A 16263-nucleotide genomic window follows, 5' to 3' on the forward strand; every position below is an offset into this window, starting at 1 on the left:
ACTAGGCAGGCATTCGCGTGTTGACGCTCGCTCGTGAAACACGTGTAATATCAAAACGTCTTTATTTTTTATTTATAAATTAATTTTGTTTTGTGATAATGGCGCCAGTGTCGAACACAGTGGTCGGAATCGATGACGATCAGAGATTTGCTTTAATGAAGGTATGTACTTCTAAAGATTTATTTTTGACTTTATTTTGTGAAATACTTTTTCGAATTATCTAAGCTAAATGATTTCTATTCAATCCCATCCTTGACACTGCATTTATATACTCGACGGAAGTGATACAACTATTGTTATTTTGAACTTAATATATGTTGCTAATATTTAGATTCTTTTTGTACAAAATGCCGTTTTAATATTTTTTCCTGAATTTTCTTTTATTAGAATGTAGATATATTTATGAAATTATATTATCAATAAACAAGGTATCTGTTAAAGTTAATGAATCAAGATATATGTCAGGGTTTATCTATATAATGGTAATTGAGGATTCTGGCATACCTTTATCTACCTACTTCGTAAGATCCTTGGTGATGTAGCAATTTAATACACTGCTTCATCTTCTGATGGTTGCGAGTACAATCCAAGCGCAATACAAACATTTGTTCCCATTCAAGATTATATCTGTTTAGGTGGTTTCTATGTAGATATAATATAGATATAGAATGTAGTTATTTTTTTTTTTTATAAATATTGAGTCATTATGCTGTATAGGGAAGAACGCTGCCTATCCTAAAGTACAAGATTATCTATTTGGAGAGCAAGGTTTCACCTATGTTTAAAGATGTTTGTTTCATTTACTTTGAAATAAACTGTTCTTATTATAGTGCAATATCTGCTTAATTGTGTTGCTGATAATATTTAGTGCAAAAAAACAGGTAGAAAAATATATTTTATGTTGGCTATTTAACCTGTATATAGCAACTAATGTTCTTATTTACACCAATTTATTTTATTACGAATAAACAGTGTTTTTTTTTAAATGGGTGATAATGGTATGTTAACCCTGTTTGCGCTATCGGTTTACACTGGCGGGGTACCAGTGAGTGGTGATAAGTGAAGATGAAAAGGCTGGTCAATTACCCCATTGTGACGAATTCAATGATAAATTAGTCGGGATAGTTTCCAGGGGGAACCACGTGGAGGTCGACCTGATAGGGCATATTGATAGCAATGGGGACTAACCCTTTCTATAACTAATAATCCCCCCTACACTTTACACATGTATAGTATAGTATTAAATTAAAAATTAATTATATTCTGTCCATGTATATATAAGTATGTTACAACGTACGTACGTACATAGACAACTCATAATGTAATCAGAGTAGGTACTTGGCTACAGTTTTATTAATGCTCTACATGCATTGTCATTAAATGAATGTAAATACGTGAACAAAACCAGTATAAATAAATTCAATTCAATACGAATGACTCACGTTAGCTATTATTCAACAAAATTATAATCTATACCACAAATGAGGCTATGCCAAGTGTTTGAGTATCACTTTCAGTACCACCATTACTATTAATGCCATTGATACTCGTATAATGGTAACACCATCTGATGTCAAGTGTTTATAGACTACGTTCTTAATACACGGAGGCCTGTGACGCCACATCTGAACTAGGGGACGCCAGCGGAGCAAGGTAACGCCCTCTGCTATAAACCACCTTCTAAATACACGAAGGCTATACCCAACCAGGTCGAGGTTCTCCCCGGAAACTATCATGATTAATTCCTGATGAATTCATTATGATGGGCTAACTGACCTGTTTTCATTCTTATCTATCACCCTTCACTGGTGCTCCGCCAGCGTATCCAGTTAGCGCAGGCAGGGTTACCATACCATTTTCACCCATCAAAAATAAAAAATACACGAAGGCTCATGACACTATGTTACATCCAAATTAGGGAGCGCCAGCAGTATTTTTTTATGTTTCTTATCTCATCACTCCTATCTAACTTTTCATTTGAAAACAGAGCTACGTATGTTGATGTATGTGTCTTTGTATGTTCTTACAGATATTAAAAGAATTTACCAAAACGGTATACAACTGACAGTGTAATGAGGTGACAAACGTAAAAAAATACAACTTGAGAATCTTTTTTTGAAGTCGGTTGGAAAAAAGCAAAGGAAAAGAGAGACAAAATAGTATCTAAATCTATTACTTAACGTGTAGAATAATTTCACTTTCTATATTCTACGAGTTATCTTAGAATAAACATTAGTATAAAAACATAGATCATAACACACAGCGTCATCTAGTCTCAAACTGGGAAGAACTCGTTCTATGGGTACTAGACAATTAATAGACATACTATTTTTTTTTTATATATACATATATATTATACAAAGAAAACACCCAAACAATACAAACAGACATATTAAAGGAATACAACAATTGTTTTGTGCGAGGAACGAATCTGCTTGCATCAAAATATCGATAGATAAATCGTCGCTATCGTATATATGAAATAGAACGAAACAGCAACATCCGGCATCTTATTCTTTCACATGCATTTTCTAATAAAAACTTATCTGTAGATAGATTGGTTTGTGTCGTATCTAAGGGACTGGCTTGATTTCGAATTTATTAATTCAAATATATTACGTCTATATCCGTGATTAATTTCCTGTCGATTGCTCCTTTATACCTGCGTATAAAACAAAATTAAGATTGTTTTTATAGGCCGCATTGGATGTTGTTGCAGACCTGTGTTTGAAAACAAATATTTAAATTGTTTATTTATATTAATTCTCAAGATAATGGCAATGTTTGTTCATTTACTCGTGTAAGAGTGACACGGTGATGTCCTTTATTGTCAGGCTTCTAGGACGTCTCCATCGTAGACGAAGGCCTCTGACGTAGCTTACTTGTGTAATGAAAAACCAATCGAGAGACAATAATTATTGTAAATAATTCATTAAACATTTTGATTTAATTTTGTAATGAGCTGATACACTGTTACATTCAATTGCTTTTTTTTTAATGGATGATAATGTAGTGGTAATCTTGCCTGCACTAACGGTATACGCTGGAGGGGCACCAGTGACGGATGATAGGTGAGAATGAAAAGGCAGGTCAGTTAGCACATCGCGATAAATACACGTGGAAATCAGCATATTGGTTTCCAGCAGTGACCACATGAAGGTCGACCTGACAGGGTATGTTGCTAGCAATGAGAATGGTTGTTTGCATTACTAAACAACCCCTTCCCCCCAGGTTAGATCGTTGGGCTCCTTATTGGTTTATTATCCTTATTGGTTGAACACAACGATGACTGTTTCATCCGTCATACTTGTGAACGAGTGCTTCTAGTAGGACTGATAAAAAAACTGTCGTACTTACCTCAGCCCATATAAATGTGTAAATATATATATAAGTATAAAGTGTAAGTACCTTTATATTTAATTTACCATTATACTCATTGTACTACCATTTATAAATATATATTTATGTAAATAAATAACAAGTGGATAGACATTGCAAAAAAAATCATCTACACCACACTTTTCTTCTATTTTTCTCCCCTTTCACTTCGGGTGTCTTGTCACCCGTATCAAAAGTGAGGACGGGACACCTAGTTTTATGAAGTGTATCAAATTAAAAAAGTAGAGCCTAGTCTTTTTAAGAATATTGTAAGAGACTGTAGTTTTTTTTCTATTTGAAGTATGTCATTCATTTATTCCATTTGAATTTTTATCGTAAACTCAATTCTTATTTGAAAAAGTCAACAGTTGAGTTTGCCTGTTCTTCTTAATTGAAATTACATTTTGAATTGGGCGGTAGAATTAAAAAAATTAAATTAAAAAATTAAGTTAAGAAAAAAAATTTACTTTATTAACCAAACATGAAATTAATGAATTATTTTTTTAAACCGGACCGAATAAGATCTATTACTGCTATAGACACCAACTTGGTATTAGTCACGTGACATCATGTAACATACCGCCAAAATAACATTCAATCAATAACCACATTTTTCTTATTAATCCGGTTGCGTCCGTATATTATAATAACAATCTAGTTTTTTAATTAATTGATTTAATGGTACGAATTAATAGGCATAATGGTATAAACGAAGCTATCGTTTAAATACATTAACAGCACCAGTAATGTTTATTATTAAATTCATTATTTATTTCATAACAATATGCATTTTTTTTATACAACTTAGAATGGCAAACAAGCTGACGGCCCACCTGATGGAAAGTGGTAACCGTCGCCTATACATATGAGCAGTACCATGGACATAATAGAGTATACTGTTTCGCCCATAATGCCTCCCATGCGTTGCCATTCCTGAGGAGGCAGGTTTTATTTCTCTGTACCCTGTAAAATTCACTGCCATATCCCACCCTTGAAACCGAAACAACCATGCAAACAACTGCTTCACAGTAGAAACACGAATGAGACAGAGGTGCTCAAGCAAACAACTTTTGTACAGTCTCCCTCAGGTAAATGCATTGTGTCGAAAACATTAAATATCTAGCTATGCATTAGACAATGATTAATAAATGTTGAATTCTTGAATAACAATATGAATAATAACTAACAGCTCTCCGTACCTAAACTGCTAGTCGTCTCCTTTAGATATGAAAAACAAACGGGTCGGTGAATACAATGAATTTTATTGTCATCATCATCAGTTTTTAACTATCGACTACTGGCTTTGATGATGTTTTAATGGGGACACTGTTGCCCATCCCTCTAGCATTAAGTTCCCTTAGTCATCTCTTACAACACCCACGGGAAAGGAAGGGGTGGCCCATTCTATATTGTCTAATTACAATTTTGTTTTTGGGGGGAAAGGCATTGTTAGTAATGGAGACTGAGAATCCTATTGCTAGCAATATACCCAACCAAGTTGACCTCCTCGCGTTTCTCCCTGGAAACTATCATGGTTAATTCCTGATGAATTCATCATGATGGGCTAACTGACCTGTTTTCATTCCCATCTATCACCCTTCACTGGTGCTCCGCCAACGTATCCCGTTAGCGCAGGCTGGGTTACCATACCATTTTCAAACATAAAAAAAAAAATTACAAATTTTGAGGGGAAGCGATAGTTAAGTCTAATAGCTCCATTGCTGGCAATATCAGGTTAATCTCCACACGTACCCCTGGAAACCATCATGGTTAATTCTTGTCGAATTCATCATGGTGGGCCAACTGATCTGCATTCATTCTCACCTATCATTTTCCACTGGTGCCTCGTCGGTGTGTACCGGTGACGCGGGCGGGGTTGCCATTCCATTTTAACTCATTAAAAAAAAAAATTTAATAAATCATAAAAGACATCAGTAAACTATACACACAATTTTATGTATATGAAAAAGTTTATGGCGATTGATTAGGAGAAAGAGGTAACAAACAACTTCATTTTCAAATTTACAATATTAATAAGTGTCTTAAATTAATGTTTAATTTTCTTTTTGTGTTATTGTTAGTAAATTCTAATCTTAATACGCACGTAGCTTTGATGTCTGCCTAACCTCGCTGCCTTAACAGTGACGCTGTCATGACATTATTTTTTTTTAGAGTTATGTCAATGACTGAAGACATATATTAAACAATAAAGACTAAGTTATAAAGTTCCTTTAAAATTAGAAATTATAAAGTTTCTTTAAGATTTTCAAATGAAAAACATTTGATAATCATCATATAAATAAACCCTTAAAAATGTATAGAAAGCTTTATATTTATTCCATGTTTTAAAATTAACAGGCAGGTAGAAATTAACAACATGTTTTTATACATTTGAATCTTTATCTTAAAATAAAAAATGCCAATATTAATGAGAAAGAAGGCTTACTTATACAAAATAGACATTTCTATGTCTATATATTTTGTAATGATTTTTAAAATTGCCTATTGCGCAGTATTAAATTGTACGTAGCTAGTGTAAAAACCAATAATCATAGAATCACAAATAACATCTATAGCTGATTAAAAATATTCGCATACCTACAATAAAATATAATACCTATACTATTTAAGTGTCGATTAGACTGTGATTGTAGTTACATATAGTACTTCAGTATTTTATAATAACGTACAAGTCTTTTATCATGATGATGTAATTATCATATGATATATATATATATATACCAATATACCAATTTTAATTTGTAAATTTTTTCAGTAGCCTATCTTTTGTTTTGTTGTAAATTAGTGGATCATGTTTAAAACTGTGAAAATGGAGACAGGAAAATACACACAATATTTTCATAATTCACAAGTGCAAAAGTAAGCAAGTAAGCTTATAATTTTACTAATTGGTAGATAGATACACACTAACTATCATACAAAGTAACCTGCCAATTCGATTTTTAATGGAAAGCTTTTGTTATAAAATTGAAATCATTATTGAAGCATAGATACTGATCATCCTAATTCTAGGATTTCGTCCAACCATATTCTGTTATATTTTACACCATTACATTCTCATTTAACGTTCATCATTAGAAAAAAGCAAGTAATAAAATAAATAATTAATACAAATTACTATCAGTGGACAAATTTCTCAACCATTTTTTTCGAATGTCATTACGACTGATTCCCAAATGGAGGGTTACAGATTTTAAAATATTTTCAAATGACTTATTTTTATTCTGTGTCATTTCATTCATAAGCTGTGACCACAACTTCGTCTAGATTGTAATCGAACATAACTTAATTCTAAAAACGTAATGTAACTTAAACCACGAGATAATTTCGTAAATTTGTTTATCATACTTCTCAAACATTGTACTTGATTGTAAAAAATGTAACTTAAACCACGAGATAATTTCGTAAATTTGTTTATCATACTTCTCAAACATTGTACTTGATTGTAAAAGATTTACTCGATTGATTGATATAAAATAAATTAAATATTATAAATAATTGATTGGTGTAAAATAAATAGAATCTGTATATTCATGACTTATTAGTCTGATTACTGTTTTTTTTTTATGGCATGATAAATAAACCAATAAAGACCAACTTATCTGTTTCATTACCTATCATCTTTCATTGGTGTCACGCCAGCGTATAACTATAGCGCAGGCGTTACCATTTCATCCTCACTTATTAAAAAATCCATTTGTTTAAATCCCTTTCTTGATCAATTATATATTTATATAAACGACAAGATAAATAAAAAATGCGTATGTACACAGTTAGCAATAAAATTCTATTCTATTCTATTCTATTCTGAAGTTTTATTATATGTCCCCGTACCTAGTAGCTCAACTGCCTTCAAATCGGGGGGAAAGGGATTGTTAGTAATGGAGACTGAGAATCCCATTGCTAGCAATATACCTAACCAGGTCGACCTCCTCGTGGTTCCCCTTGGAAATTATCATGGTTAATTTCTGATGAATTCATCATGATGGGCTAACTGGCCTGTTTTCATTCTCATCTATCACCCTTCACTGGTGCTCCGCCAGCGTATCCCGTTAGCGCGGGCGGGGTTACCATACCATTTTCACCCATAAAAAAAAAACTGCCTTCAAATCCAGTAAGCAAAACTTTTTGGCGGGAAAAATACGAGTACCTAATACTTGACGTTTATGCAACAGGTGTCATTAAAGTCATAAGAAGGAGATTTAGAATACGAGTACATTGTTAATCCCCTTAAATAATATTCGCGAGCAAAACTTACTGCAAAGATAGACTTTGACCCTTATTACCTGATATTAGAGTTATCATTTGCATCGATAAGATCTATAGATAATAATTGTAAGTAACGTATTAATACATAAGTATAAACAACATTTTTGACATCTTTTAGATTTTTTCTTGGAAACAAAACAATTAATACAGTGCCCTGGATGAATGTGATATACATACCTACTTATATAGTAGTGCCAAACTAAGACAGTCTACATATGTATGTACAACAATAATCTCTATACTGAGGCACCCATCAGCTTCTATTATCAATATTTATTTATTTTCATACCTATCTACATATTATTATCAATTTATAGGCAATAAATACTTCTGACTTCTTCGTGTATCCCGGCATGGAATAGGCCACCCCTTCGTCGTAAGAGGCGACTAAAAGAAGACGAGGGATGGGCACCAGCATCCTTTTTAAAACATCTCCAAAGTCTAACAAATGTGGCAACTATTGGCAAAATCTCCCAAAGAGGAGACTTACAAATTCACTTTCCCATTTATAATATTAAATAAGAGGGGGGAAGGGATCGTTAGTAAAGCGAGCTACCAGTCCCATTGCTAGCAATATACCCTGTCAGGTCGACCTCCACGCGGTTGCCCCTGGAAACCATTGTGCTGAGTTCCATGTGTATTCATAACGATTGGCTGACTGACCTGCCTTTTTTCATTATTCACCTATCACCCCTCACTGGTGCCCCGCTAGCGTATACCGATAGCGCAGGCAGGGTTACCATTCCATTAATCATCCATAAAATAAAGACATCTGTTGAGGTCTTGAGCAATTATTTAATTACAAAGGTCATACATTAATATTAAATACATTATAACTTACGATTATGTAAAATTACAATCCGATTCCAAGCTGTCGAAAATTGTTACCGTACGTCAATTTTAAATTGCGTCACGATATTTTATGTATTCTTGCACCATAGAATATTAACACCATAAGAATATGGAATGAACCTAATACTATGTACAGCGTGCGTACTGTGTACAGCTTTATGTCTCTCATATACCATACACATACACCATACACCTATACTTGTGTAGATGTCTAAATTACAAAAAATAATTATTTTCACAAAAAAAAAACATTTATTAAACTAATTAAATAATAATTTACAAACATTGTAAGTACATACCATTGTACATAAGGAATGTATTCTACGTCGTCCATGGTATTGTACATGTCTAAGTGATGTTTACCACTTTCTATGAGGAGGGCCGTCAGCTTGTTTACCGTCTTAAGTTGCAGAAAAATATGCTCAGTTTATCTATCTAATGTAATAAAATTGTAACTCAACTATTGTTTTGGTGTACCTCTTGACTTTCTATATTAAACTTAATAAAACTTCTGCATTTCCATTAATATATTTATTTACTTTTATCTTTCTTTTTTTATACCACTGAGGTAGCAAACAAGCATACGGCCCACCTGATGGTAAGCGGTTACCGTAGCCTATGAACGCCTGCAATACCAGAGGTATTACGCGCGCGTTGCCGATCCTGAAGAAACCTCTTACCCCCCTTTTAAAGAACCCCATGCTGTAGTCTCTTGGGAAAACCATGGCTCATTCCATAACTTGAGTATTCGTGGGAAAAAACATCTCTGAAACCGCGTTGTATGCGACCAATTAGGCTGTAGGGTATGAGGATGAACTCCCTGCCGATGGCGAGCCGTACGATGATAGAAAGTGGCCGTAGGCTTCATATTGAATAATTCCTCTGAGCACAATCCTGTATAATCAACAACTCTTTCTTGTAGTACGTTTTCTAATCATGGACAAGACTCTTACCACAGATAATACAACATCCATAAACTATTATATTTGTACATGGAAGACATTTAGAAAAATCGATATAAGGAACTTTCATAAGAGCAATACAAGCTAAAACAATAATCTCAATTTAGTGGTTTTTAAATTTAACTTAGAATGGCAAACAAGCTGACAGCTCGCCTGATGGAAAGTGGTAATCGTTGCCTAGTGCTGTAGTTATTGCGTGTTGTTAGAACAAACATACAGATAAACAGACAGACAGACAAATTAACACCCCTCATTTCAATTATATTAGTAAAATAACAATATAACTATATAATATAATCTTAAATTGTATAGATAGAGTGTCTCCATAGAAATGCTTCGAGCAAAGGGGGTCAACTTTTTCATACAATTTTGCATGATAAATAGTTATGAGTCATTCCTTTATAACTTCTATATTTATTTTGTCTTATAAATTTTGTATATTTTTAATGCGTAAACACTCATTTTATTTATTAAATAACACGTCAAGATACATTTTATACGTAATTGATTAATAAAACGAGTAAGCTAATAGTCAAATTAGCTGACTCGTTTCTCGACTCGCTGACAGGTCCACAAAAAGTTGACACGTTTTTGAGGCTCGATGCTCTATCTATATAATCTAAGAATATAACATATATGTATAATAAGAAAACAGTAGTCTTCTCTGTTCCAAATACATATACTAAATTTGGCTATTTGGCTGACGATTGGCTGAGCTGAAATGTAACAAACAAATTTTCTATTTTGATTCATACTGCATCCAGGTACAACTAAATATTTATTGCATTGCTCTGGAAATTGTATAAATGTGCTACTATTTTATAAGAGAAACTTCACATGTGACTTGGATGTGTGCATCGTTTTAGATATATACAAGTGTGTATGTAGAAATCATTTTTTTCTTAATGGATGATAATGGAATGGTGGCCCCGCTTGCGCTATTGGTATACGCTGGCGGGGCACCAGTGAGGGATGATAGATGAGGGTGAAGCAGGTCAGTTAACCTATCGTGACAAATTCAACAATAAACCAATCATGATGGTTTCCAGGGGAACCGCGAGGAGGTTGACCTGATAGGGTTTATTGCTAGCAATGGGGTTGCTAATCCCCATTACTAACAATCCCTTCCCCCCTGTAGAAATAATTCTGCGTCCATGTTTCTATTCTATGACACTAATTACGTTCTTAGAGTGAAAGTAACTCCATCTTTGTTCTTATGGTTGTAAGGCTGAACAAATACTGATGAAATTTCGTAATATCATCATTTTTGCCGTTAATTGTCCACTGCTAAACAATATATATATATATATATATATATATATATATATATATATATATATATATATATATATATATATATATATATATATATATATATATATTTATACTTATGCTGGTTTCGTATCAATTTTGCTGCCGCCATTTTTGTTTGTGGAGCAAAATAGATTATATATATATGTATATGTATATGTATATATATATATATATATATATATATATATATATATATATATATATATATATATATATATATTAGTGGAGCAAGATAGATTGCTTTCCACGTTCTATATTGAAATACATTCAATCTGTATACGAGAAGACATCTTGTCATGTTTATGGTAGGTGTTTTTTATTACGGTTTTAGCCGCTGTTTTTTGCGCAGCAAAATATACTATTTGCAAGATGATACATTAACCTAATCTCTATGAAAGTATACAAGATATGACGACGCGTAGATACAACAAGCATCCAATCACTATACATTACGCTATGCATGCAACTCACAGCTCATACTTTCGAAACTTTCTATCGTCATTCAATTTACGTAGCATATTATTAGGAACTAAATAAGTACGGTTAAGTATTTCTATTACTAGTATTTACCAGAGGGAGACTTTGTACAAAAGTTGTTTACTTAAGCACCTTTGTCACATTTGTGTTTCTACTGTAAAGCGGTTTTGTTTGCATGGCTGTGTTTCGGTTTGAAGGGTGGGATATGGCAGTGAATTTACAGGGTACAGAGGTATAGGTATATCATAGTCCTCAGGAATGGCAACGCAAGGGAGGTATCATGGCTGAAACAGTATACTTTGTTATGTCCATGGTACTGCTCATGTCTATAGGCGACGGTTACCATTTTACATCAGGTGGGCCGTCAGCTTGTTTGCCATTCTAAGTTGCATTATAATAAATAATAGTTTCTATTATTATTCTTCTATTAGAAGTATCTGTATAGATTTTATATAAAAAAATCCATTTACAAATCGAAATGTGCTTTAATGACATTTTTTTTATACAACAAAGGTTGCAAACAAGCATATAATCCGTCTGATGATAAACGGTTCCTGTAGCCTATGGACGTTTGCAACAGTAATGCTGTCACGTGCGCGTTGCTAACTCTGAAGGAATCTTAACATACCTTTTTTAAAGAGCCCAATACTGTAATCTCTATTGTATTCTAATATGTCTATTTAAGTCATATGTAGATATCGAAATATCTATAATTCTAATATTATTACGTAAAACGCGTACGTAACCTGATTTAGATTTTCTCACAAACCACAATTTCTCAGCTGTTATGCTGTCGTTAGAGAGCATAAAATCAATCGAGTCATTATTACTATTTGATATAGCCATTACTTCATCGGCGTTTTAGTTGCTCGCAATAATTTGTGGTAATCTGAATTCTATTTGAAAGTCCAATTTCGTTTTTTTTTCGACAAAGTTACAAAAGTAAGTTGCCCAAGATCGATCGTAAAATAAGGGCCATTCGAGGTTATGCTTCGTAGACCTTTAGGGACACGGTAAGATTTGTTCGGATAAAATAATAATTATAGTAAAATATCTATGTTATCTGTGACTAGCTTTTTGATCGCCGCTTTGTGCGTGTTGAATTCAGAAATAAAAAATAAATGACTAGACCACGTCTAAATGGTGAATCAATATAAAATATAGTTATACCAGATTTTTATTTACACTTGTGAAAACCGCATCTAATTTGGTGCAGTAGTTTTTGCTTGATACCAGAACAAACATCTAATAACAAAATTTCTAAAAAATATTGTTTTGCCATTAAAAATTATTTGTCTTATTAAAATCCTTCATACATAGGTATATATATATATATTTTTAAATAACTCCCATTTAGAAACATCGCCTTACTATAATTTTATTATAACCATTAATTATCTGTGATAAGTAGATACAATAGAATTTTAGTTTAATTGACTAATAACTGAGCTAAAGCTTAATGAAGTCAAAAACCTCTATTTAATAATAATTCAGTATAATTTGTTTATTGTGTTTGCGAACCTAGGCGGTTTATCAATTAAAAACATTAATAATATATTAAATAGCTTAATCAATTAAAATTATTAAAAAATAAATGCTAAGCGGAAATAAACAATAGTTTTTGTTATGTATTGAATTTATACAGAACTAATAAAGTAAGAACTTTAATGGATACTCATTAAAGTAAGAATTTTAAAAAATATTCATTAAAGTAAAAATTTTAATGTATACTCAACAAAGTAAAAATTCTAATGAATACTCAATAAAGTAAGTATTTTTTTAATGTATTTTTTTTTTATACAACAAAATAAATGGAAAGTGGTAACCGTCGCCTATAGACATGAGCAGTACCATGGACATAAATGTATACTTAATAAAGTAAGAATTTTAATGTATTTTTTTATACAACTTAAAATAGCAAATAAGCTAACGGCCCACCTGATGGAAAGTGGTAACCGTCGCCTATAGATGGAAAGTAGAATTTTAATGTATTTTTTTATACAACTTAAAATAGCGTCGCCTATAGACATGAACAGTACCATGGACATAAATGTATACTCAATAAAGTAAGAATTTTAATGTATTTTTTTATACAACTTAAAATGGCAAATAAGCTAACGGCCCACCTGATGGAAAGTAGTAACCGTCGCCTATTGACATGAGCAGTACCATGCAAATAACGACATAAATGTATACTCTAAAATAGCAAATAAGCTAACGGCCCACCAAATAAGCTAACGGCCCACCTGATGGAAAGTAGTAACCGTCGCCTATAGACATGAGCAGTACCATGGACATAAATGTATACTCAATAAAGTAAGTATTTTAATGAATACACAATAAGGTAAGAATTTTAATGATTGCTTATTAAAGTACTTACTTTATGCAAAAAGAACCCTTTAAGATTAATTTCACAGACTACGTTTGGAGCACGAGTCTAAACACGCGGAAAAACATCATTTAATATTGCATATAAAAAGATGGCTGATGATGGATGACGAGGGAAGGGCAGCAGCGTCCCTCTTAGAATTTCTCTAAAGCCCAACTGTGGTTACCTCAGCTTACCAAGCGTGGCAACTACTGGCAAAACCCCCATGAGACAAACTTATGTTTAGCAGCGGATAGTTCAAAGATGATTATATAAAAATACATTATCTATTGATTCGACAGTAACGAAAAAATACCTAATTTTACTAATATAACAAAATTGTAATTAAACAACCTCTTTCTATAAGGTGTGATGATGAGAATTTATTTTATATATTTATATGTTGATACGTTATTAGGTCAAGAGTATGAAGTAATGTATGATTTGGCCGTTTTATTCATCATCGCTACCGTTGAGAAATGCATTGAGCGAGGTCATGGCGCTACCACTAGCATCTTTAATCGTTGTGTAAAACGTCGTATTTTGAATGTGGCATACAAATTTGTTGATGTTGGTTGTTTTTGGTTGGTTTACTTTTTTTTTTATATGTATCGCAATATAATGTGTTCACCAATGATTCTTTTCGGTTTTTAATTCCATATATCTTCATAAAAATAAAAAAGAAAACACATATAGATTGTATCCAATAAACATAAAAAAAAAATATTAAAAAATAATCGTCAACATCATCATATCGGCCTTTAACTGTTCACTGTTGAATATAAGCCTTCCCTTGGGGGGTTTTACCAGTAGTTGCCACGCTTGGCAGGCGGATTGGCAACCGCAATTAGGCCTTAGAAATGTGTTACGAGGGACGCTGCTGCCCATCCGTCACCTTCTTTAAATCGCCTCTTACGACACCCATGGAAAAGAAAGGGGTGGCTTATTCTATGCCGGGACCACACGACCAATAAAAAAAATAACTACATCAAATAGTTAAATACTGTAAATTAAGTATATACATCACAGAGAAATTCACCTATTTGTTCTTATTACAATTATATTGTTTAGCCTTGAAAGATTAATGTTATCCGTAAGTAGGTAAATAATATTGTTTCTTGTAGCATATATTTGCATATTTAAATGTAATGTTTATGCAACTATTGAAATATCAGAACAATAATCACATTTATATATTTAGTTCAAGATAAATATAGCGCTGTTATCAGTGCATCGCACTTGCTTATGTATATATAATAAGCTAATATAAGGCTAATGTAGTAAGCTAAGCTAATGTAGGTAACATTTATGTAATTAAACAGAAATATTTGTTATTCATTAACAAATTAACTAGATATTAATGTATTAAACGGTATTACTGGGTGACCACTCAATTCGATCGATTTTTTTTTTCTTTTTATGTTAAATCGTGTCTAATTAATTTTGTAATGGACTTTATTATTTTATTTTTTTATTGTTGACAAGTATTCGACGTATTTCATATTTTTGTATTTTTATAATATTACGAATTGTTTTAATGACTCATTTAATTAACAAATGTTAACATTAAATATACTTTTTAGGTTTTATATTTTGTATGCCTAATTATGACGAAATATGAGGACTTAAACCTATTATTAACATTTAACACTTACCATGTTTCTTGTAAATAAATTAATTGATTAATTAATTTTGTATTTTTTTATGAAACAAAATATTATTTTAATATATTATGACACTGCTGTTCACCTCTCAACCATTAAGTTTTTTTAATCGCCTCATACGACACCCACGGGAAAGGAAGCGTTGACCCATTCTATACCGGGACCACTATTTTAAATAGAATTTATTTATTTTTAATTCGTTAGCAGACACGTTATTATTATGAATTACAATCTTTTACACGTACAAAAAACGGCAAAGTTTAAAAAAAATTGAGGTCAAGGTTAACTGCTTTACTACTCAGCAGGTAAATGTACAAATACGAGTACATTGCAACTAAAATCAAAATAAATACAAAAATATATACCTAAATAAACTTGCAGTGGAATTTTGAAATAAAAAGCGAAGTGACCTTCATTATCATCCAAATCCAGAGGACTGATTAAGGACTTATTATATTACATATAAATTTAGTATTTATTATAAGTATAATTTTTTTTATTTAATTTTTTTTGCACAGTTATATAATTATAGTTTATATTTATTGTATACAAAATTTACAATACTATAATTTATATAAAATAAAGATGTACAACAGGCGAGCTTAACTCTGTAAGAGTTCTCTTCCAGCAAACCCTGAGTGGAAAGGTGCATTAATTACCAGTGGGCAGTGTGCGTACAATATTTAATACATAACTATTTCATACATAACACAAATAATACAATATAAAGTTAATTAATTAATTATCTATCCGTTATAAATTATATATTAAATTGCGAATACCCTATTAATGTATAATATTAAAATTTATGAAGCATGGTACATTATGTTATTTAGTATTTACACTGTATTATGAATGCTAAGAGGTGAAATTAAAAATCCGTGTATTTTATAGTAACAAATGAAATATGTAGGTATTACATACAATACAATACATGACTAGCAATATATCCAATCAG

At 32.0% G+C, this 16263-nt stretch overlaps 1 protein-coding gene across 1 annotated transcript in view; it reads left to right on the top strand.

Moving 5' to 3' along the window:
- LOC113517461 (SEC14-like protein 2) overlaps window positions 1–16263 on the top strand; it is a 35383-nt gene continuing 19120 nt past the window's right edge. Inside the window, exon 1 of the mRNA XM_026902126.3 lies at window positions 1–161. Coding sequence (XP_026757927.2) covers window positions 99–161 — 63 coding nt within the window. The 5' untranslated portion in view covers window positions 1–98. The remainder of the gene's footprint in view (window positions 162–16263) is intronic.

The sequence above is a fragment of the Galleria mellonella genome, unplaced genomic scaffold (genome assembly GCF_026898425.1).
Source record: "Galleria mellonella isolate WM207_F2 unplaced genomic scaffold, CSIRO_AGI_GalMel_v1 utg78, whole genome shotgun sequence".
NCBI lineage: Eukaryota > Metazoa > Arthropoda > Insecta > Lepidoptera > Pyralidae > Galleria > Galleria mellonella.